We start from the raw sequence: 23,838 nt of genomic DNA, 5'->3' as shown, positions 1-23,838 counted from the left end.
GCGCGACCACCGCTGCTGCCCACTGCTCCCCTCACCTCCCAGGGGGTAATCAAGGGTGATGGGTCAAATGCAGAGAATAATTTTGCCACACCTAGTGTGTGTGTGACAATCATTGGTACTTTAACTTAACTTAATTATAATCCCCTCAGCTATCAGGGCAGAAAGGCAAGGAAATGTCAACACGAACATGGAAAACAAACAATGTAAACACAATGGTAAAATCACATTGAACATTTACCAATTAGCTCTTAAAATGAAGGTGCAAAAGTAAGAACTATGTAGGAAATGCTTAATAAAGTGTAACAAAATAAAGCAATGTTTGCAGTCTGCAGGTTCAGTGCCAGGAAGTTACAGCTGTGCTCTAAAGGGTAAGCGCGGCTAAGGTGGTGTGGTCTTACCGGTCTTGGTGGGAACGAGCGCCTTGCATCATTTACAGACCACGTTGGTCTGACTACGGTGCGTTTGAAAAAACAAACAAAAACGCCTTACCGTCGAGGTGACTTTTCATGTTTTGTCCACAATTTCTTCATTTTTACTTTCTCTTCTCACTCCATGCAAAGAATCAACCGCAAGACAACAAAATGGCGCAACCAAACTTGCTAGTTGATACTGTTACCTGCCATTGTGCAACCAACCTTGCTTCGCAACTTAATTTTTTTCCGATGACGGAAAAAAACAATGGAACGTTTTTTATCAAACGCATTTTTAATCAATATCGATTACGCGTCCATCCCGATATATTTTGATATCATTTTATCTCAAACACTTACAGTCTCACAAAAAGCAACCCACAATGTCCTGCACTGGACACTGACTACTCTAAAGTGTGTACCTTGAGAAGATGTAGATGAGGAGGATAAATACCTTGGGTCCTGCACCAGGTCCTCAGACTACAGCTGAGCATGAACCGATGAAGCTTGATCAGTTCTACTGTACTTTTGAAAGCAAACGGGTCCACACAATCTGATGACTGGGGCATCATACTGCTTACAGCCACTAGGGGGCATAGTTGAGTAATAATTGTGGCTATGACAGCTGTCATGAATGAACTATGCATTTTCACTTTTGTTATCTGTACATACATCTTGCTTCTGCATCATGGATTACATATGAGGTATGATATTGCACTTAATTAACTTATTGCACTTAATTCCATTTTAGCATCACAGTACAAATGGGCTGACGGTAGACTTTTGGCCCATCCACACATCTGAGATGATCTGAGAGTTAATTTTGTGATTTTCCTGCCTTTGTCAGCAAAAAAAATGTTCACAATGGGTATGGAGCGATATCTGCTTGTTTGATGTTTGTCACATTAAGAATTGCTCACTTTTCGTTTTCTCAAGGGTGAACTGGCCTTTTTTCCCTTTCCAACGACAGAATATTTGCTATTGTGATAACCATAGTTGTAAAAAATAATGGCAAATTGAGTGGTCAAAGGTGGCATGAACACACAATGTTTCACCACTAGGTGGTACTGTTGCCATTACATTGCGAGCATATTTTACAGTACATATTTGTGTGCATATCTGTCAAATACAAAAATACAAACGCAACACTTTTGTTCATGCTCCCATTTTTCATGATCTAAAACTTTTACTATACACACAAAAAACGTATTCTTCACAAATCTGTCAAAATCTGTGTTAGTGAGCACTTCTTCGCCAAGATAATCCATCCCACCTCACAGGTGTGGCATATCAAGATGCTGATTAAACAGCATGATTATTGCGCAGGTGTGCTTTAGGCTGCCCACAATAAAAGGCCGCTCTGAAACGTGCAGTTTTATCACACAGCACAATGCCACAGATGTCGCAAGTTTTGAGGGAGCGTCCACCAGAAATGTCCACCAGAGCTGTTGCCCGTGAATGGAATGTTAATTTCTCTACCATAAGCCGTCTCCAAAGGCGTTTCAGAGAATTTGGCAGTACATCCATCCAGCCTCACAAGGACCTCCACATCCAGCAGGTGCACACCTCCATGATCGTCTCAGACCAGCCACCCGGACAGCTGCTGCAACAATTGGTTTGCATAACAAATAATTTCTGCACAAACTATGAGAAACCGTCTCAGCGAAGCTCATCTGCATGCTCGTCGTCCTCATCGGGGTCTCGACCTGACTGCAGTTCATTGTCGTAACCGACTTGAGTGGGTGGCACGTTGGAGATGAATCCCAGTTTTCACTGTTCAGGGCAGATGGCAGACAGCATGTGTGGGAGAGCGGTTTACTGATGTCAACGTTGTGAATCGAGTGGCCCATGGTGGGGGTGAGGTTATGGACAATGAACGCAAGTGCATTTTATTGATGGCATTTTGAATGCACAGGTCCTGAGGCCTATTGTTGTGCCATTCATCCAAGACCATTACCTCATGTTGCAGCATGACAATGCACTACCCCATGTTGCAAGGATCCGTACACAATTCCTGGAAGCTGAAAACTTCCCAGGTCTTGCATGGCCAGCATACTCACCGGACATGTCACTCATTGGGCATGTTTGAGATGCTGTGGATCGACATATATGACAGCGTGTTCCACTTTCTGCCATTATCCAGCAACTTGGCACAGCCATTGAAGAGGAGTGCACCAACATTCCACAGACCACAATCAACAACCTGATCAACTCCATGCAAAGGAGATGTGCTGCACTGCTTGAGGCAAATGGTGGTCACACCACATACTGACTGCTTTTCTGACCCCCCCCCCCCCCCCCCAGACCCCAATAAAGCAAGACTGCACATTTCATTGTGGGCAGCCTAAAGCACACCTGTGCAATAATCATGCTGTTTAATCAGCATCTTGATATGCCACACCTGCGAGGTGGGATGGATTATCTTGGCAAAGAAGAAATGCTCACTAACACAGATTTTGTCAGATTTGTGAACAGTATTTGAGAGGAATAGGTCTTTTGTGTGTATAGTAAAAGTTTTACATCTTTGCGTTCCACTCATAAAAAATGGGAGGAAAAACAAAAGTGTTGCGTTTATATTTTTGTTCAACATATAACAAAAATTATTTCATTAAAGTGTGAGGCACAGTTTCATGTACTAAATATATTAAGTCACATACATCAAGTCATTGCCACAACCTATCAGATTCATTGTGATTTTGTATACATTATGCTACAAAACAATCAATAATAGGTGTGTAGACCAGGGGTGTCCTACGTGCGGCCCCGTAGGGAATTTTTTTAACGGCCTACTGCACAGTTAGTATTCTGATATTAGCGTGCTAGACTTTTTTTGCAAATTTTGCAGGTATACACCTCAGTATCGGGCGCAGCCACCGCTGCTGCTCACTGCTCCCCTCACCTCCCAGGGGGTGATCAAGGGTGATGGGTCAAATGTAGAGAATAATTTTGCCACACCTAGTGTGTGTGTGACAATCATTGGTGCTTTAACTATAACTTTTTATCAAATGTTTTGTTACTTGACAAATGATACCTGTTAGCATGCGCTAGCTTTTAAAAAAACATTTTTTAGCTAATTTAGCTTGTATACCCTTCAGTCATATTTTGGTGCACCAGTGGAATGTAAAATATAATCATAATTTCATACAAGATATATAAGTGCAAGCTCCTTCAGTTTGTCCACCATGTTGCTTTCCCTGGTTAAATCTGATAGGAATGCTAGTTTTTTTGTTGAATGGAAATGTAAGCAAGCCTTACAAAGTTAGGGTTGAAAGTAAGCTTGGGGATATTTTGTTAAACTAATTAGTATGTACTGCGATCTCCAATCACAGGTGTACACAGAAGACTAAACATCTGTGAAAACCGAGCAAGATCCAGCCTTGAATACTTAAATAATGATTTGCATAGTCTTTAAATTCATCATCATTACTTGACTGTTTGACTCAAACTCAGTCGCTACATTTAACAGATGCTAACAGTTGAGTCTTTTTTTCCACTTATCAAGGTTCCATCTCATTTATCATGAAGGATTTATTCCCATTTATTTGTGTGGGCCTTGTGTTGTCCTCGTTTCTTCCATCTGCTTTTCGTTAACTTTTTTACTTCTATCAAAAGAACTGCATTCACATTTCTCTAGAGTACTGCTTGTACTCGATCAGAATGCCAATGAGTTGCACTCAAGGCCTCAAATCAATATGGTCCATTTCTTTAAAAAAAAAAAAAAATGAACTGATCTATTCCATTTTAAAATGTTTTTTTTTTAACCTGAAAGTATGCTGTTGTGTAGAACACAAAAGAGGCTGATCAAAAAAAGAAAAAGAAAATATGAAAGCAAAATGTTTGTGTTGGTGGAATAAAGTAACGATCGGTCAAGTCAAAGGCATGATAATAATAATTATAATAACAAGACATCCACTCTGCATGCGAGAGTTTTGTCATTAATATTCAAGCATTCTTCAAAGAAACTACCCTTTTATACACTTCCAAAATCCACAACACACATTTTAATGGGTTTTGATTGGCTAATTCATGTAGTGCCCCACCCACAATCAGTTAGTCAATTTTGTGCAATCCTGCTCATTAACAATATATAACAATGTAACAATATATAACAATGTAACTATATATATATATGTATATATATGTATGTGTATATATATATATATATATATATATATATATATATATATATATATATATATATATATATATATATATATATATATATAGATGTATACACACACATGCATACAGTATATAGATATATATTCATATATCCATCCATCCATTTCCTACCGCTTATTCCCTTTGGGGTCGCGGGGGCGCTGGAGCCTATCTCAGCTACAATCGGGCGGAAGGCGGGGTACACCCTGGACAAGTCGCCACCTCATCGCAGGGCCAACACAGATAGACAGACAACATTCACACTCACATCCACACACTAGGGCCAATTTAGTGTTGCCAATCAATATATATACATATATACACACACACATATATGTATGCATGTATATATATATATATATATATATATATATATATATATATATATATATATATATATATATATATACATGCATACAGTATATATACATATATACACACACATATATATATATATATATATAAATATGTGTGTGTGTATATATGTATATATACCGTATGTATATATATATGTGTGTGTATATATATATATATATATATACTATATATATATATATATATATATATATATATATATATACACACACATATATATACATATACATACATACATATATATATATATATATATATATATATACACATTAGGTCAGGAAAAAATACAGAGGCTATGTCATCCCTACAAGCCTGTTTCGCAGGTTTCCCTGCAAGTCAGGGGATTTTAAAATCAGGGAAACCTGCGAAACAGGATTTTTTTTAATACTCTAATTATGGACGGTTTAGCAAAAATCTAAATGCAAAAACCACAAACTATGTCTCTGCTTACAATACACGGAACAGCAATCGTGTGACTATCGCTAACACACGTCGCCACGCAAAAGGGTACACACAATAGGAAAATGGAACATTAGATTACCTGTCTTGAATGAAAACAACCACTTACGCGCCCAAAGTCAGTCCAAAACTGGCCTGCAATGCCCTCCATCTTGAATACACCGGACCAATATTTATTACAGTTTTGGCTCTTCTTTGTTTTTGTAGACATACACCGTCTTTCTTTTCTTTCTCTGATTTTCTCTTTTTTGTTTTTTTAAGCAGTATATGTTGTAACAGCAAGTGCCGGTACTGTGATCTTTCGTTTTATAATAATACACCTCATGGTGCAACCTGGACACATCATCAGTGATTCTCCCGGGGTCATAGGGTGTTTCGGGTCTTAATCAAACACCCTCACCCGGGCGACCCTGTCGAGGGTGATCAGTCCCTCGACTTGTGTCCTGGTAGCGCTCTACGCCACGCGTCCCCCCTCCGACGGTCTGCCCTGGGGCTGCGCCGGTGGTGCTTGGAGGTTCTGGGCACTGTGGGGAGTGTCCGGGCCTGGATCCTCCTCCGTCTCATCAGGTGCCGTACAGGGTACTGGCACTGTGCGTTGCACCACGGGTTACCCTAGGCAGCCTATCTTGGTCTGATGTATCTTCAGGGTTTTTCGTAGCGCTATATGGGCAGCTTGGGATGCTACCCCTCCCTACCCCGGTTACCGTCTTTCCGGGCTGTCAACTGTCTCTCCAGTTGTCACCACTCTTTCGGGGTTGTCATCCAGCCTCTTCCTGGAAGTCAATGGCGATGCCATACTAGATTAGTTTTATAATAATACACCTCATGGTGCAACCTGGACACATCATCAGTGATTCTCCCGGGGTCATAGGGTAGGTGTTCGGCAGCCGTGCTTTATTGAAAACAAGTTTGCACCGTGCATGCGCTTCATTATATATTGAGTCAGCCAATGAAGAGGCTCCCCCGTGGGCTATGCTCACACCTCCTTTCTCTAAATCACCAAAAAAATGATTCCCGGGCGCGGCCACCGCTGCTGCCCACTACTCCCCTCACCTCCCAGGGGGTGATCAAGGGTGATGGGTCAAATGCAGAGAATAATCTCTCGTGTGTGACAATCATTGGTACTTTAACTTTAACTTTAACTTTTAAATCAGTGGTTCTTAACCTTGTTGGAGGTACCGAACCCCACCAGTTTCATATGCGCATTCACCGAACCCTTCTTCAGTAAAAAATATATATCTTTTTTTTTTCAAATTCAAGACAAAGTTATATGGTTTTTTTTACCGGTGCACAAAATGAACTGTGCATGAACATCACCTTGTTCAAAGAACAAAACCAACACAGTGCATGAACTCCCAACAATTTACACAACTGCAAATGTGTGACTTCTGCTGTTGCCGTATCCATAATACGCCGATATGGAGAAGTTTTTATTTACACAATGAGTCAGGTGTGTCTCAACATCCGCGGCGGAGGGTCCGCCGAACCCCTGAGGCCAACTCACCGAACCCCTAGGGTTCGATCGAACCCAGGTTAAGAACCACTGCTCTAAATCCTGTGATTGGATCTGGAGGGGTTGACCGCCAAGAAGACACATGAGTTTAGCTTCCGGGGTTTTATTTACTAAAATAGCTAATTATAAGGCGCAGACGTACAATTTTTTCAGAAAATTATTACTGTTATGATATACTGTATGATGCTAAAATGATTTTTTTTTAGTTAAATAATATAACCTAGGTACCCCAGCTTTAAGCGCAAAAATTACAATTAAAGTGGTAAATCTGTATTTTCTTTTGCACTCTAATTTTATTGACAGTTTAATTAAGAAACATCCATCCATCCATTTTTTACCGCTTGTCCCTTTCAGGGTGGTGGGGGGTGCTGGAGCCTATCTCAGCTGCATTTGGGCGGAAGGCCAAATGCAGCTGAGGTGGACAAGTCGCCACCTCATCACAGGGCCAACACAGATAGACAGACAACATTCACACTCACATTCACACACTAGGGCCAATTTAGTGTTGCCAATCAACCTATCCCCAGGTGCATGTCTTTGGAAGTGGGAGGAAGCCGGAGTACCCGGAGGGAACCCACGCAGTCACGTGGAAAACATGCAAACTCCACACAGAATATTCATCATAAATTTAGTTCATTTATTTTAGCACAACATAATTGTATGCACATTTATTTACATACAATTATTTTTCAGTATTTATTTATGCAGTATATTTGGAAAGTACTTATTTTTCTAATCAGCCTTACCTAAGCCTATAATGTTTATGTGTTAAATAAATATGAATATTTGTGATTAACACATTGTTTCATATCATTTGACAAGGTTGTGAACTGTAAGTAGGTTAGATATAAATATTGAATATAATTAAAATCAAGAGTAAGATTACTAATTCTGTGTTAATATTTGATAGAGCAGTGTTTCTTAACCATTGTTGGGCCGCGAGCGGTCCCTAGATGGCCGCCAAAAAATATCTGTTTCCCGGCTGTGGTCCGTATGGGTCGCAGCAGTACTCAGTAGTAATACACTTTTCCACCACTTGTGGTACGCGCATGAATCATGACTAATTTGGTAAATATGTATTCTTATTTGCACTTTAATTTTACCGACAGTCTAGTTAAGAAACATATTAATTATTAGTTTAGTTTATTTAAAATCTTTTTTTTTTCTTCTCAAAACTCGACAGTGCGCCTTATAACCCGGTGCGCCAAATGTACGGAATAATTCTGGTTTTGCTTACCGAACTCGAAGCAATTTTATTTGGTACATGGTGTAATGATAAGTGTGACCAGTAGATGGCGGTCAAACATAAGAGATCCATTTAGACTGCACTATGATGGCAATACGACTCAAGTAAACAACGGCAACATTTTATATGTTCCATTGAAAATATAGAACATTACACACAGCGCTCAAAAATCCATCAAAATGTTTTAGTACGACTTTGGTAAGCTATGAAGCCGCACCGCTTGATGTGCTTCAACTTACGAGTATTGTTATGGTGTGTGTATAAGGTAAGACATATTATCTGGCGTTTTGTTTTGCAATATTATGCAAAAGCAACTTTTGTTTACCTTCAGGTACCTGCTGATCTGTATTTGGGATCTGCATAAATCCTGAAAGATTGCACGCATCCGCCTTTGTAGTCCGTAGTCGATAAGCTTCTTCTTTTTCTCTATCTTCTAGTTATGTGACATGTTGCCATTTCTAATATAAAGTAGTGTAAAGTTATTTCTTATATCTGTCAGTAAACTCACCATGAAAGCGCTAAAACATACCGGTGTAGTGAGTTTACATTATTCACCCAAAGAACTTTAATTATTAGAGAGTTTCGGTCGGACGTTTTTTCACGGGACACATTTCCGTTGTTGTTGTTTCCGGATGAGGAGATGCTGCTCCGTTATGGATTTAGGTAAATTCTGAATGTCATTTAAACAGTTAGCTCCATCTTTTGACACTTCTTCCACTCCCGTCCTTGCACGCTACAACAAAGATGAAGGGGAGAAGATGCTGCCGAAGATGAGCCACGTAAATAAGACCGTCCACAAAACGGCGCATCCGGAAACGACTGTCAGAAAGCGGCTTGAAGATGATCTGTAAAACATAATCTATGCAACATTTTGACCAAAGAACCACCATTACATGTTATGTAGACCACAAGGAAGTGTTTTCAATTTAGAAAAAAAATTAAATAATATGACTCCTTTCATGCGCCCTATAATCTGGTGCGCCTTATACTGTATATGAAAAAAGATCAAACATAGACCATTCATCGGAAGTGCGCTTTATAATCCGGTGGTCCGGAAAATACAGTAATTGTATTTTTCGTCGGCAGTCCTTTCATATGCAGTATATTAGATTAGTACCGTATTTTTCGGACTATAAGTCGCAGTTTTTTTCATAGTTTGGCTGGGCTCCAGTGCGACTTATATATGTTTTTTTCCTTCTTTATTATGCATTTTCGGCAGGTGCGACTTATACTCCGGTGCGATTTATACTCCGAAAAATACGGTACTTATTTTTGTAATCGGCCTGACCTAAGCCTAAGGCATAAGTGCTAAATAAATATCAATATTTGTGATCAACACATGGTTTCATAGCATTTAACAAGGTTGTAAATTGGTTAGTACGTTAGATATAATTATTGAATACTATTAAAATCAAGATAATTAATATTTGAGTGGGCCCCTTTGTAGTGGAAGAGTTGGGCCCCGAGGTCAAAAAGGTTGAGAGCCCCTTGTTTAGTTGAAGCTTGCGTGATGCCAACAATAAGTCAGTACAGGGCCCACCGAAAAGAACCTGTGACTCATCAGAAGCTGCCCCTTGTCGCCAAGGGATACGAGTCAGGCGAAGGCGTCGACGCGTGCGAGAAGGGACATCGGCGTGCATTCTGATGGGGGATGAAGCGCATGGTGCAACGGGGCTGCAGAATCCCCAATCCAGCAGGACGGCAAAGTCCACATCCTGGTTTTGCGGTGATGTGCGGGATCCTGTGAAACAAGCGACTGCTGCAGTGGAGGAGTAAATGCGGAGCCAAACAGAGCTCCAGGTGATCCACAGCAGCACAGCCCGGCACACTGCTGCCTCCTCAGCCTCCCCTCTCCTCCTCCTCCTCCTCCTCCTTCTACCCTTCCTCCTCCTCCTCCTCTTCCTTCAACCAAAAAAAAAAAGAAACCAGGAGAAAACCCCCGCGCTTCCCTCTCCGTTTCTGTGATGTGAAGCGCCTTCTTGGCCGGCTGCAGCTTCCCGGGCATCGTGCGATGACACACGGCATATGTGCTCCGATGTCTCCGCAACATAGGCACGCCGCACGGTAAGACCCACTCTTTTTTTTTTTTTTTTTGTTGAATAACGAGAGGTTTTCTGGGGAAACTGTTGCTGCCTTGAGTGTGTGTGAATTTAACAGGTAGATGAGAAGTTGCCTCAGGAGGGGATAACGGTCTCGAATGGACATAGCCTTCAGTTGACAGATTCATTCACAACGTTCAGGTGTGTGTGGGAGACATAATCCAGCAGGGTGGGGGGGATTGCCCCACAATCCAGTTTCTGAATGGGCACCAGGGGGGTATTTATTCCAACAATGTGGTCAAACAGCTTGACATCCATCCTACTGCCTACGACTGCAACAACATTGAACCATTATGTCACCATTTTTACCCACTTGGCCCTTTGACTAGTTTTTGTTGACGAAATGAATGGAAGATGACGATGTTGGTCAGGGGGACCAAGACCCTTTGACCCCTTGTTTTGTGAACTCTGTCATGTGTCGCTTCTGGCCGCTGCAAGCCTGATGTGTCATATGCCCGCTGAACATATCCAAACTAGCCATGGAGATAAACGGATGCTGGAGGTATAAAAACACATTCCCGCCTCCTGTTGTCTGAGAGGGCTTCAGGCTTTTCGGATGGCTGTGAGTGGGTGTCTTCGCTACTAAGTCACTTGCGCTATAATAATGCATCACCTGCTCTCACCCCCCCCCCAAAAAAGGAAAAATGTAATACTCATGAGCCGTGGGCCAACATATCCATATTTACGATACAGTATCAAAATCAGAATCAGAAATTAAGATTTTCAGCATAATCCCATTCAAGATCAGACAAACATTACAGGGAGACAGAACAGGATCGCTGACGGGTCTGCCAACTTCCGGCGGCCCTTACAAAAAAGGTGAGAAACAGGTAAACGCTGGGGACTGGGGGAGGGGGGGGGGGCTGTACTGTGTTCAACGCCATCGTCTGCTGACAGGGGAGCATGGTCAGAGACAGGAGCAGACCCAACAAAGCAAGCAAGAGAGCCGACTCCACCCTCGGCCGCCCACTAACTCTCGATACTGGGGTGTCAAAAAAATTGCGATTCTTTTTTGTAAAATTTTTAATTGATTAAATAGATTTAAAAAAATATTTCCCCTGTCAATCCTGTCCAGCCACTCAGAAATCATATTGTTGATGTAGATGCCCATATTTGCTATACAGATTTACTTTACAAAAGACAAGTGCGTGATACTTCTCTTGTATTTGACTTCAATAAATGTTTGGGTACAATTTTATTAAACAAAAACAGTAATATAGAAATGTATCACAGCTGCTTATCTATTCTATGGAGGAATGTAGTTAGTCATAGAACTGGCACCCAATGTTATTAAAAAAGTATTGAATTTGAATCTTAGGCTGCTGCCCCCGCGACCCGACCTCGGATAAGCGGAAGAAGGTGGATGGATGGATGGATGGATGATTTTGAATCGAGAATCATTTTGAATCGAGAATCGATTCTGATTTGAATCCTTACCCCCAAGAATCTAATCAAATCGATCATGTGGTGCCCAAAGGTTGGCAGCCCTAATTGATACACAAGAAGAAAACATACAGTAGGAAGGGGAATCATATGGTTTACCTGACACATAAAACGTGACGAAATAAGGCGCGCAATATCCACTTTAGCCGACAAAGATGGCAGTAGAGTGTTGTATATCTTAAAATGTGTTTTGTGGCAATTCCAACTTTGACCCCAGCGTCAGTTGCTATTCGGGCTGGGCGATATGGCTGAAAACTGTATCACGATGTAAGTTTTTTTATATTGATCGATATCGATAATTATTGATATTTTTTATGACCCATGAGACATTTGGACTATGAGAAAAATTAATTCAATGTTAACATTTTTATTTCAAATGTAACCTTCTTCTGATTATAATATCGACGGCTAAAAAGGCAGAAAGGAAAGGAAATGTCAACACAAGCATGGAAAACAATCATTCATCCTGTAAAACATGGGTATCAAACTCTGGCCCGCGGGCCATAAATTGGCCTGCCGTGTAATTTCACTTGGACCTTGAGGCGATATCAAATTAACACTAGAACTGGCCTGCCGATTATATACAGCGGCGGTGCCGCGGTAACACCGCATTCACCGCTAATTCTCCTACTTGCCAACCCTCCCGGGAGACTCACAAATGTCAGTGCCCCTCCCGAAAATCGTCACGTCCGCTTTTCATCCAGTCCAACAAGTGCTGGCCCAGTCACATAATATGTGCGGCTTCTGCACGCACTCACAAGATGTGTGTGTGTGTGTGTGTGGGGGGGAGGGTTTATTTTGTAGCGTCCCGGAAGAGTTAGTGATGCAAAGGGTTCTGAGTATTTGTTCTGTTGTGTTTATGTTGTGTTACGGTGCGGATGTTCTCCCGAAATGTGTTTGTCATTCTTGTTTAGTGTGGATTCACAGTGTGGCGTATATTTCTAACAGTGTTAAAGTTGTTTATACGGCCACCCTCAGTGTAACCTGTATCACTGTTGATCAAGTATGCTTTGCATTCACGTGTGTGTGCGTACAGAAGCCGCACATATCTTGTGACTGGGCCGGCACGTTGTTAGAATGTATGAAAAGCGGACGTGACGACAACTCGTAGAGGACGTTAAAAGCAGTGCCTTTAAGGCACGTCTTGTGGACGTGCCTTATCTCGTGGTCCGGGTGGACTACGAGATATAATGACTGATGAACACCTTCGTTCGATAATGAAGGTTGCCTCAGCTCAAAGCCTGAGCCCCGACATTAATGAACTAGCATCCAAAAAAAGATGGCAGGTATCTGGCTTGGGCACATCAGATTAGATCAGTGTGTTGCAAACTGAGCAGTTTAAAGTCCTGAATGGTTGGTTTATTCATTGTTATTTTCTTTTCAAATTTATTAGCCTGTGGAAAAAGTTAATGTTGATATTTACCTCAGAAGGCTGCAAATAGAAAAGAGGCATTCAATTTTTATTTAAATTGTATTTGATATGCCATTGATATTTTATTATTATTATTATTATTTGAAACTCGATTTTGCATGTCACTATAAAGTTATATAAGCCTTGCTTGTTCAATATTCAATGCAAAACTTGTTTGGGTCCCTATTAAAAGGTTAATTTGTTCAACCTTGGCCCGCGGCTTTGTTCAGTTTTAAATTTTGGCCCACTCTGTATTTGAGTTTGACACCCCTGCTGTAAAATCACAATAAACACTTAACAATAACCTCTTAAAAATTAAGATGCAAAAATAAAGAATATGTAACACATGCTTAATGAAGTGTAACAAAATAGTGCCAAGTGTGAAAATGTAAACAGAGAAAGCTGAGAAGAACTATTTTATGCAGGTTTAGTGCCATGAAGTTACGTAGTCAGTGCAACATTTAATTTGGTCGGTTATTCTTTTTTAAGTATGGAAATTAATTTATATTATGCAGTAACTATTATTTAAATATTATTGGACCAAATTATTATTTCAAAGTAGCACATTTGTTACATTTTACAGTCCTGCACTTTAGTTCCAACCTGTTGTTTCTGTACATCCCAATAGGGAACGGACGTGGGTTGAAAAGAAACGATGAGCGCAGCAAAAGTCAGTTTTACAAAATAAAAAATTGCCATATTGTCAAAGTGAATTTTCCTGTTTTATTGACAATTTACTCTCTGCAGCTCTCATTTTTAATTTCTCTTCTCACACCGTGCAGAGAATCAACAGCGAGACAGCAAGATGGCGCAACCAAACATGATAGTTGATACTGTTACGCGATTGGCTGTTTAGCGTTGTTCACTAACCCTTTGAGTGCCTTTGTTCATGCAAATAAGACTCCACTATTCCAAAAATGCGCTAGCGTGATGCTAATACACACTGGCTTTGCTATTGACGTGCTACTGATAGCATTAGCGAGTTCACATGGCAATCTCCAAATTTGTTAATGTAAACTACAACTAAGAGGCACGTTACAATCAAACAGCTGGTGCGTAATAAGTACAATACTACAGTATTACCACTTTTTAGGGCACAACAAATGACTAGACAGCAAAGACTGAACTGACTAGCCAACACACCATCAACTATACACTACTGCTATCTAACATCTGGGACTTGCAACTGTGATTAAGACTCAGAAATGTGATAATAAAACAATATATAATGTAACAACTGGACAACAGTTACCATGATACATTTTAAAGGTTGCAATAGAATTTTTTATTTTTTTTAATCAAAAACAATTATTATTTTTTAACACACAAAAGGACAAAAAAATTGGTACTGTTAAGTACTGGTCTCGATTCCCAGGTACCGGGAATTGGTATTGTATTGGTTCAAATGTGAACGGTACCCATCTCTCTCAAGCTGTCCATCAACCAATCATTATGCATTAAGTTGCGAGCAAAATTTGAGCTATGCTAGTTGGTGTAGCGAATGCCACAATGAACCTTGTAAAATCTTACTTGCCAGCATGATCTTATAGGTAGAGATCGACATGACTTAATTTTCCAACCAATAGAACGGAGAATATACATTTAATTAAAGATAGGAATGACCGACCGTGTTGGTGAGGTCGTTTGAGCGCAGCACGGCTAGTCTGTACCATACTGAAGCAGAAGGATTCTAATGCCAACCAAGAACGTTAAAATAATATACAAACTTCAAAACCAGTGAAGTTGGCACGTTGTGTAAATCGTAAATAAAAACAGAATACAATTAATTGCAAATCCTTTTCAACCTATATTGAATTGAATAGACTGCAAAGACAAGATACTTAATGTTCTAACTGGAAAACTTTGTTATTTTTTGCAAATATTAGCTCATTTTAAATTTGATGCCTGTAACACGTTTCATTAAAGCTGGCACAAGTGGCAAAAAAGACTGAGAAAGTTGAGGAATGCTCATCAAACACTTATTTGGAACTTCCCACAGGTGAACAGGCTAATTGGGAACAGGTGGGTGTCATGATTGGGTATAAAAGCAGCTTCCATGAAATGCTCAGTCATTCACAAACAGTTTAAGAACAACATTTCTCAATGAGCTATTGCAAGGAATTTAGGGATTTCACCATCTACGGTCCGTAATATCATCAAAAGGTTCAGAGAATCTGGAGAAATCACTGCACGTAAGCGATGATATTACAAACCTTCGATCCCTCAGGCGGTACTGCATCAAAAAGCGACATCAGTGTGTAAAGGATATCACCACATGGGCTCAGGACCACTTCAGAAAACAACTGTCAGTAACTGCAGTTGGTCACTACATCTGTAAGTGCAAGTTAAAACTCTACTATGCAAAGCGAAAGCCATTTATCAACAACACCCAGAAATGCCGCTGGCTTCGCTGCGCCCGAGCTCATCTACAAACCCTGTTTCCATATGAGTTGGGAAATTGTGTTAGATGTAAATATAAATGGAATACAATGATTTGCAAATCATTTTCAACCCATATTCAGTTGAATATGCTACAAAGACAACATATTTGATGTTCAAACTGATAAACTTTTTTTTTTTTTTTTTGCAAATAATAATTAACTTTAGAATTTGATGCCCGCAACACGTGACAAAGAAGTTGGGAAAGGTGTCAATAAATACTGATAAAGTTGAGGAATGCTCATCAAACACTTATTTGGAACATCCCACAGGTGTGCAGGCTAATTGGGAACAGGTGGATGCCATGATTGGGTATAAAAACAGCTTCCCAAAAAATGCTCAGTCTTTCACAAAAAAGGATGGGGCGAGGTACACCCCTTTGTCCACAACTGCGTGAGCAAATAGTCAAACAGTTTAAGAACAACGTTTCTCAAAGTGCAATTGCAAGAAATTTAGGGATTTCAACATCTACGGTCCATAATATCAAAAGGTTCAGAGAATCTGGAGAAATCACTGCACGTAAGCGGCATGGCCGGAAACCAACATTGAATGACCGTGACCTTCGATCCCTCAGACGGCACTGTATCAAAAACCGACATCAATCTCTAAAGGATATCACCACATGGGCTCAGGAACACTTCAGAAAACCACTGTCACTAAATACAGTTTGTCGCTACATCTGTAAGTGCAAGTTAAAGCTCTACTATGCAAAGCGAAAGCCATTTATCAACAACACCCAGAAACGCCGCTGGCTTCTCTGGGCCCGAGATCATCTAAGATGGACTCATGCAAAGTGGAAAAGTGTTCTGTGGTCTGACGAATCCACATTTCAATTTTTTGGGGGGAAACTGGACGTTGTGTCCTCCGGAACAAAGAGGAAAAGAACCATCCGGATTGTTATAAGCGCAAAGTTCAAAAGCCAGCATCTGTGATGGTATGGGGTGTATTAGTACCCAATGCATGGGTGACTGACACATCTGTGAAGGCACAGTTAATGTTGAAAGGTACATACAGGTTTTGGAGCAACATATGTTGCCATCCAAGCAACGTCTTTTTCATGGACGCCCCTGCTTATTTCAGCTAGACAATGCCAAGCAACATTCTGCACGTGTTACAACAGCGTGGCTTTGTAGTAAAAGAGTGCGGGTACTAGACTGGCCTGCCTGTAGTCCAGACCTGTCTCCCATTGAAAATGTGCAGCACATTATGAAGCGTAACATACAACAACGGAGACCCTGTACTGTTGAACAACTTAAGCTGTACATCAAGCAAGAATGGTAAAGAAATCCACCTGAAAAGCTTCAAAAATTGGTCTCCTCAGTTCCTTAACGTTTACTGAGTGTTGTTAAAAGGAAAGGCCATGTAACACAGTGGTAAAAATGCCCCTGTGCCAACATTTTTGCAATGTGTTGCTGCCATTAAATTCTAAGTTAATGATTATTTGCAAAAAAAAATAAAGTTTGTCATTTCGAACATTAAATATCTTGTCTTTGCAGTCTATTTAATTGAATCTAAGTTGAAAAGGATTTGCAAATCATTGTATTCTGTTTCTATTTACGAATTACACAACGTGCCAACTTCACTGGTTTTGGGTTTTGTACAAATGGGGGACATTTATCCATGAAAATATGGAGAAGCTGCTGATGGTGTGGTTGACTAAGAAGCAGTTGGAAGGAGATACCGTAAAAGTCTGTTTTCCAAGGTAAATATTGTACATTGTTATTACATTACTTAATAAAACTACTGTAGTTATTTGGAGTTCATTTTTACTGTATTGCTTTTCAAAAAATATTTCTTATCTAAAAGTTAGTTCTTTTCTTTTTAAAAGGCATGTTACATGTTAAAATTGTAGTGTTTCCGGAGGGCCAAGCACCGACTAAATTCATTTCAATTCATTTCAACAGGCGACAGTGATTTGAGGAGTGTTTTGAGTTAAGAACTCGGTCATAGAACCTCCTAAGTTGAGGTACTACTGTGTAACAACAAAAGAAACATCTCAGGCTGGGTTGTGATGCTTCATGTCGGCAGAAACATGTTCAGTGCAACAATACGATTATGTGCCATGATGTGACAGTATCTCCCTGTTTCATCTCCATAAGGCCTTTTATTTCTATTTAGTTTTAACATACCATGGTTAACTCTTCTTCATACGTACATAGCATGGACAGATGTTTACCTTGAAGGTTTCACTGTATATTGTGTCCGCTAAGATAATGGCACACGTCATTCAATCATCCAGTTAGGTGGAAGTTACCTAACTGGATGAGACTGAGGTGCTAATCGTGAACAGAATTTTAGAGAGTCTGAGCTCACTGGAGCTCCCCTGGCAGCTTTTTGCATCTCTGATCCTCCAGAGGCTACACAATTATCCCTAAACGCCTCGTTCAGATGGCTGATGGCTCAGGGAAATTCTTGGAGCTTTCTGCAAGCAGTCCCTAGAGGCTAAACGGGACTTCTACTGCGCCATGCAGATCCTGGTAGGAATGCAGTTAGCGACTAGACAGATGCTTATTGGAGCACAATTCCCCACTAAGGTTGAAGTGGGAGCAAAAGTGCAAAAAATGATTAGGGCTGTGTGTATGTGTGTCCATTACTGGTCCAAATAGAACCAAATTTACCAATTGGAAAATGGAACCATTTTTCATTCTTTTGTTGACTAAAAATGTTCATTTTAAGTTATCGTCAAAAACCTATTTTTCCCTGACTCATATAAGACAATAAAGATTAAAAACAAATGCATGTTGACTAAAACAATGCTGGAATTAATTGAGTATTCATTCAACGAATTAAAACGAGATTTTATTTTTTGACAGACGAAATCCAATCATATTTAATTTCGTCTATAGGCAGATGAGACAAGTTAGAAATCAAGTGGATATTTTGAAAAAATTACTCATACCGTACTGAGTTACTGTTACTATTATAGAGGGTAGAGCCGGAGCAAGACTGCTTACTCTACCACTACTTTTGTTGTACACCATGGGTGAGCTTGACGACTTTGATGAGCAATTGTAATTTTTTTCATGCTAACACAAAAAGAAAGACAGGTATATATATATATATATATATATATATATATATATATATATATATATATATATATATATATATATATATATATATATTGTATATAGTCAAGGTTTCTGTGGTTTATCCGTTATACAGTGCTCAATACCGTGGTAGAGCGGAATATACATTAGGTCAGGAAAAAACACAGAGGCTATTTCATCCCTACAAGCCTGTTTCGCAGGTTTCCCTGCCTTTCAGAGGAAAAATCCCCCGAAGAGCAGGGAAACCTGCGAAACAGGCTTGTAGGGATGAAAAAAACACAGAGGTTATTTAATCCCTACAAGCCTGTTTCGCAGGTTTCCCTGCTCTTCAGAGGAAAAATCCCCTGAAAGGCAGGGAAACCTGCAAAACAGGTTTGTAAGGATGAAATAGCCTCTGTGTTTTTTCCTGACCTAACGTGTATATATATATATATATATATATATATATATATATAGATCGGTTCGCAGCCGAGTGTGAAGCAACTGGGATGAGAATCAGCACCTCCAAGTCCGAGTCCATGGTTCTCGCCCGGAAAAGGGTGGAGTGCCATCTCCGGGTTGGGGAGGAGATCTTGCCCCAAGTGGAGGAGTTCAAGTACCTCGGAGTCTTGTTCACGAGTGAGGGAAGAGTGGATCGTGAGATCGACAGGCGGATCGGTGCGGCGTCTTCAGTAATGCGGACGCTGTATTGATCCGTTGTGGTGATGAGCCGGAAGGCAAAGCTCTCAATTTACCGGTCAATCTACGTTTGGGAACGCCTCGGGGTCCCACAGGAAGAGCTGGACGAAGTGGCTGGGGAGAGGGAAGTCTGGGCTTCCCTGCTTAGGCTGCTGCCCCCGCGACCCGACCTCGGATAAGCGGAAGAAGATGGATGGATGGATGGATATATATATATATATATATATATATATATATATATATATATATATTATATATATATACATACATATATATACAAATATGTATATATATATATATATGTGCAATGTGAGCTGGGCGGGAGCCGAAGGCAGGGCATGTGGCGGTCCGATCCTCGGCTACAGAAGTTAGCTCTTGGGACGTGGAACGTCACCTCGCTGGGGGGGAAGGAGCCTGAGCTAGTGCGCGAGGTAGAGAAGTTCCGGTTGGATATAGTCGGACTCACCTCGACGCACAGCAAGGGCTCTGGAACCAGTTCTCTCGAGAGGGGCTGGACTCTCTTCCACTCTGGCGTTGCCGGCAGTGAGAGGCGACGGGCTGGGGTGGCAATTCTTCTTGCCCCCCGGCTCAGAGCCTGCATGTTGGAGTTCAACCCGGTGGACGAGAGGGTAGCTTCCCTCCGCCTTCGGGTGGGGGGACGGGTCCTGACTGTTGTTTGCGCTTACGCGCCAAACAGCAGCTCAGAGTACCCACCCTTTTTGGATTCACTCGAGGGAGTACTTGAGAGTGCTCCCCCGGGTGATTCCCTCGTTCTACTGGGGGACTTCAACGCTCATATTGGCAACGACAGTGAAACCTGGAGAGGCGTGATTGGGAAGAATGGCCGCCCGGATCTGAACCCAAGTGGTGTTTTGTTATTGGACTTTTGTGCCCGTCACGGATTGTCCATAACGAACACCATGTTCAAGCATAAAGGTCCATATGTGCACTTGGCACCAGGACACCCTAGGCCGCAGTTCTATGATCGACTTTGTAGTTGTGTCATCGGATTTACGGCCTCATGTTTTGGACACTCGGGTGAAGAGAGGGGCAGAGCTTTCTACCGATCACCACCTGGTGGTGAGTTGGCTGCGATGGTGGGGGAGGATGCCGGACAGACCTGGCAGGCCCAAACGCATTGTGAGGGTTTGCTGGGAACGTCTGGCAGAGTCTCCTGTCAGAGAGAGTTTCAATTCCCACCTCCGGAAGAACTTTGAACATGTCACGAGGGAGGTGCTGGACATTGAGTCCGAGTGGACCATGTTCCGCACCTCTATTATCGAGGCGGCTGATTGGAGCTCCTGGCCGCAAGGTAGTTGGTGCCTGTCGTGGCGGTAATCCTAGAACCCGTTGGTGGACACCGGCGGTGAGGGATGCCGTCAAGCTGAAGAAGGAGTCCTATCGGGTTCTTTTGGCTCATGGGACTCCTGAGGCAGCGGACAGGTACCGACAGGCCAAGCGGTGTGCGGCTTCAGCGGTCGCGGAGGCAAAAACTCGGACATGGGAGGAGTTCAGGGAAGCCATGGAAAACGACTTCCGGACGGCTTCGAAGCGATTCTGGACCACCATCTGCCGCCTCAGGAAGGGGAAGCAGTGCACTACCAACACCGTGTATGGTGCTGATGGTGTTCTGCTGACCTCGACTGCGGAAGTTGTGGATCGGTGGAGGGAATACTTCGAAGACCTCCTCAATCCCACCAACACGTCTTCCTATGAGGAAGCAGTGCCTGGGGAATCTGTGGTGGGCTCTCCTATTTCTGGGGCTGAGGTTGCTGAGGTAGTTAAAAAGCTCCTCGGTGGCAAGGCCCTGGGGGTGGATGAGATCCGCCCGGAGTTCCTTAAGGCTCTGGATGCTGTAGGGCTGTCTTGGTTGACAAGACTCTGCAGCATCGCGTGGACATCGGGGGCAGTACCTCTGGATTGGCAGACCGGGGTGGTGGTTCCTCTCTTTAAAAAGGGGAACCGGAGGGTGTGTTCTAACTATCGTGGGATCACACTCCTCAGCCTTCCCGGTAAGGTCTATTCAGGTGTACTGGAGAGGAGGCTACGCCGGATAGTCGAACCTCGGATTCAGGAGGAACAGTGTGGTTTTCGTCCTGGTCGTGGAACTGTGGACCAGCTCTATACTCTCGGCAGGGTCCTTGAGGGTGCATGGGAGTTTGCCCAACCAGTCTATGTGCTTTGTGGACTTGGAGAAGGCATTCGACCGTGTCCCTCGGGAAGTCCTGTGGGGAGTGCTCAGAGAGTATGGGGTTTCGGACTGTCTGATTGTGGCGGTCCGCTCCCTGTACGATCAGTGTCAGAGCTTGGTTCGCATTGCCGGCAGTAAGTCGGACACGTTTCCGGTGAGGGTTGGACTCCGCCAAGGCTGCCCTTTGTCACCGATTCTGTTCATAACTTTTTTATGGACAGAATTTCTAGGCGCAGTCAAGGCGTTGAGGGGATCCGGTTTGGTGGCTGCAGGATTAGGTCTCTGCTTTTTGCAGATGATGTGGTCCTGATGGCTTCATCTAGCCAGGATCTTCAGCTCTCACTGGATCGGTTCGCAGCTGAGCGTGAAGCGACTGGGATGAGAATCAGCACCTCCAAGTCCGAGTCCATGGTTCTCGCCCGGAAAAGGGTGGAGTGCCATCTCCGGGTTGGGGAGGAGATCTTGCCCCAAGTGGAGGAGTTCAAGTACCTCGGAGTCTTGTTCACGAGTGAGGGAAGAGTGGATCGTGAGATCGACAGGCGGATCGGTGCGGCGTCTTTAGTAATGCGGACGCTGTATCGATCCGTTGTGGTGAAGAAGGAGCTGAGCCGGAAGGCAAAGCTCTCAATTTAACGGTCGATCTACGTTCCCATCCTCACCTATGGTCATGAGCTTTGGGTTGTGACCGAAAGGACAAGATCACGGGTACAAGCGGCCGAAATGAGTTTCCTCCGCCGGGTGGCGGGGCTCTCCCTTAGAGATAGGGTGAGAAGCTCTGTCATCCGGGGGGAGCTCAAAGTAAAGCCGCTGCTCCTCCACATCGAGAGGAGCCAGATGAGGTGGTTCGAGCATCTGGTCAGGATGCCACCCGAACGCCTCCCTAGGGAGGTGTTTAGGGCATGTCCGACCGGTAGGAGGCCACGAGGAAGACCCAGGACACGTTGGGAAGACTATGTCTCCCGGCTGGCCTGGGAACGCCTCGGGATCCCCCGGGAGGAGCTGGACGAAGTGGCTGGGGAGAGGGAAGTCTGGGCTTCCCTGCTTAGGCTGCTGCCCCCGCGACCCGACCTCGGATAAGCGGAAGAAGATGGATGGATGGATGGATGGATATACATATATGTCCATCCATCCATTTTCTACCGCTTGTCCCTTTTTGCTGGAGCCTATCTCAGCTGCATTTAGGCGGAAGGCAGTGTACACCCTGGACAAGTCGCCACCTCATCGCAGATACATATATGTGTATGTATATATATATATATATATATATATATATATATATATATATATATATATATATATATATATATATATATATACATATATATATATATACACACACACACACACACACATTTATATATGCATAGATGCATACATATATGATATATAATACATGTATATATAATAATAAATCATATATATATTTATAATTATATATACACACACACACACGTACGTATATATATATGTATATATATATATATATATATATATATATATATATATATATATATATATATATATATATATATATATATATATATATATATATTAGGGCTACAACTAACAACTAATTTGATAATCGATTAATCTGTCGATTATTACTTCGATTAATCGATTACTAATCGGATAAAAGAGACAAACTACAATTCTATCCTTTCCAGTATTTTATTGGAAAAAAAACCCAGCATACTGGCACCATACTTATTTTGATTATTGTTTCTCAGCTGTTTGGAAATGTTGCAGTTTATAAATAAAGGTTTATAAAAAAAATAAAAAAATAAAATAAAATAAAATAAAATAAATAAATAGCCTCTGCGCATGCGCATAGCATAGATCCAACGAATCGATGACTAAATTAATCGCCAACTATTTTTATAATCGATTTTTAATCGATTAGTTGTTGCAGCCCTAATATATATATATATATATATATATATATATATATATATATATATATATATATATATATATGTATACACACACACAGGGTTTCCCCTACATGTAAACGATCTTGGCGCAACGCCACAGTAAATTTACTGCCGCCACACCTTCAAAATAGTTTTTTTTTTTTTTTTTTTTTTTTCCATCAACACATTTTTTTTAACATGAAAACAAATTTAAGTGATGAATTGTATGAATGGATATACTGTATATAGTCTATTATTTAGGTACTGTTAGCTATAATAAGTTTGGAAAAAAAGCTCAAATATCACAAAAACTTTCCTCATTGCTTTATTTAGAAAATAAAAAAAATCTAAATCGCCTGTCAGAAGCGCGTCAGCAGCTGGTCGCGCACCTAAATGAGTTGACACCTGGCAAAAGTCAGGAGAGAAAATTGAAGAGAAAGGTATTTTAAGCTA

At 41.7% G+C, this 23,838-nt stretch overlaps 2 protein-coding genes across 5 annotated transcripts in view; one reads left to right on the top strand and one right to left on the bottom strand.

The window, feature by feature from the left end:
• Positions 1–23,838, bottom strand: part of LOC133623473 (uncharacterized) — a 125,548-nt gene that overhangs the window by 58,687 nt on the left and 43,023 nt on the right. Inside the window, exon 3 of the mRNA XM_072916129.1 lies at positions 9,715–9,905. Coding sequence (XP_072772230.1) covers positions 9,715–9,905 — 191 coding nt within the window. The remainder of the gene's footprint in view (positions 1–9,714; positions 9,906–23,838) is intronic.
• The window catches only part of LOC133623474 (disks large-associated protein 2), a 225,244-nt gene continuing 211,276 nt past the window's right edge, over positions 9,871–23,838 (top strand). For all 4 annotated transcript variants that reach the window (XM_072916285.1, XM_072916286.1, XM_072916284.1 and 1 more), the window contains exon 1: positions 9,871–10,228. The gene's annotated coding sequence lies outside the window, so the exon portion shown is untranslated. The remainder of the gene's footprint in view (positions 10,229–23,838) is intronic.

The sequence above is a fragment of the Nerophis lumbriciformis genome, linkage group LG26 (genome assembly GCF_033978685.3).
Source record: "Nerophis lumbriciformis linkage group LG26, RoL_Nlum_v2.1, whole genome shotgun sequence".
NCBI classification, from domain to species: Eukaryota; Metazoa; Chordata; class Actinopteri; order Syngnathiformes; family Syngnathidae; genus Nerophis; species Nerophis lumbriciformis.
The sequence above is the reverse complement of the archived record's forward strand: the minus strand, read 5'-3'. Positions and strand labels throughout refer to the sequence as shown.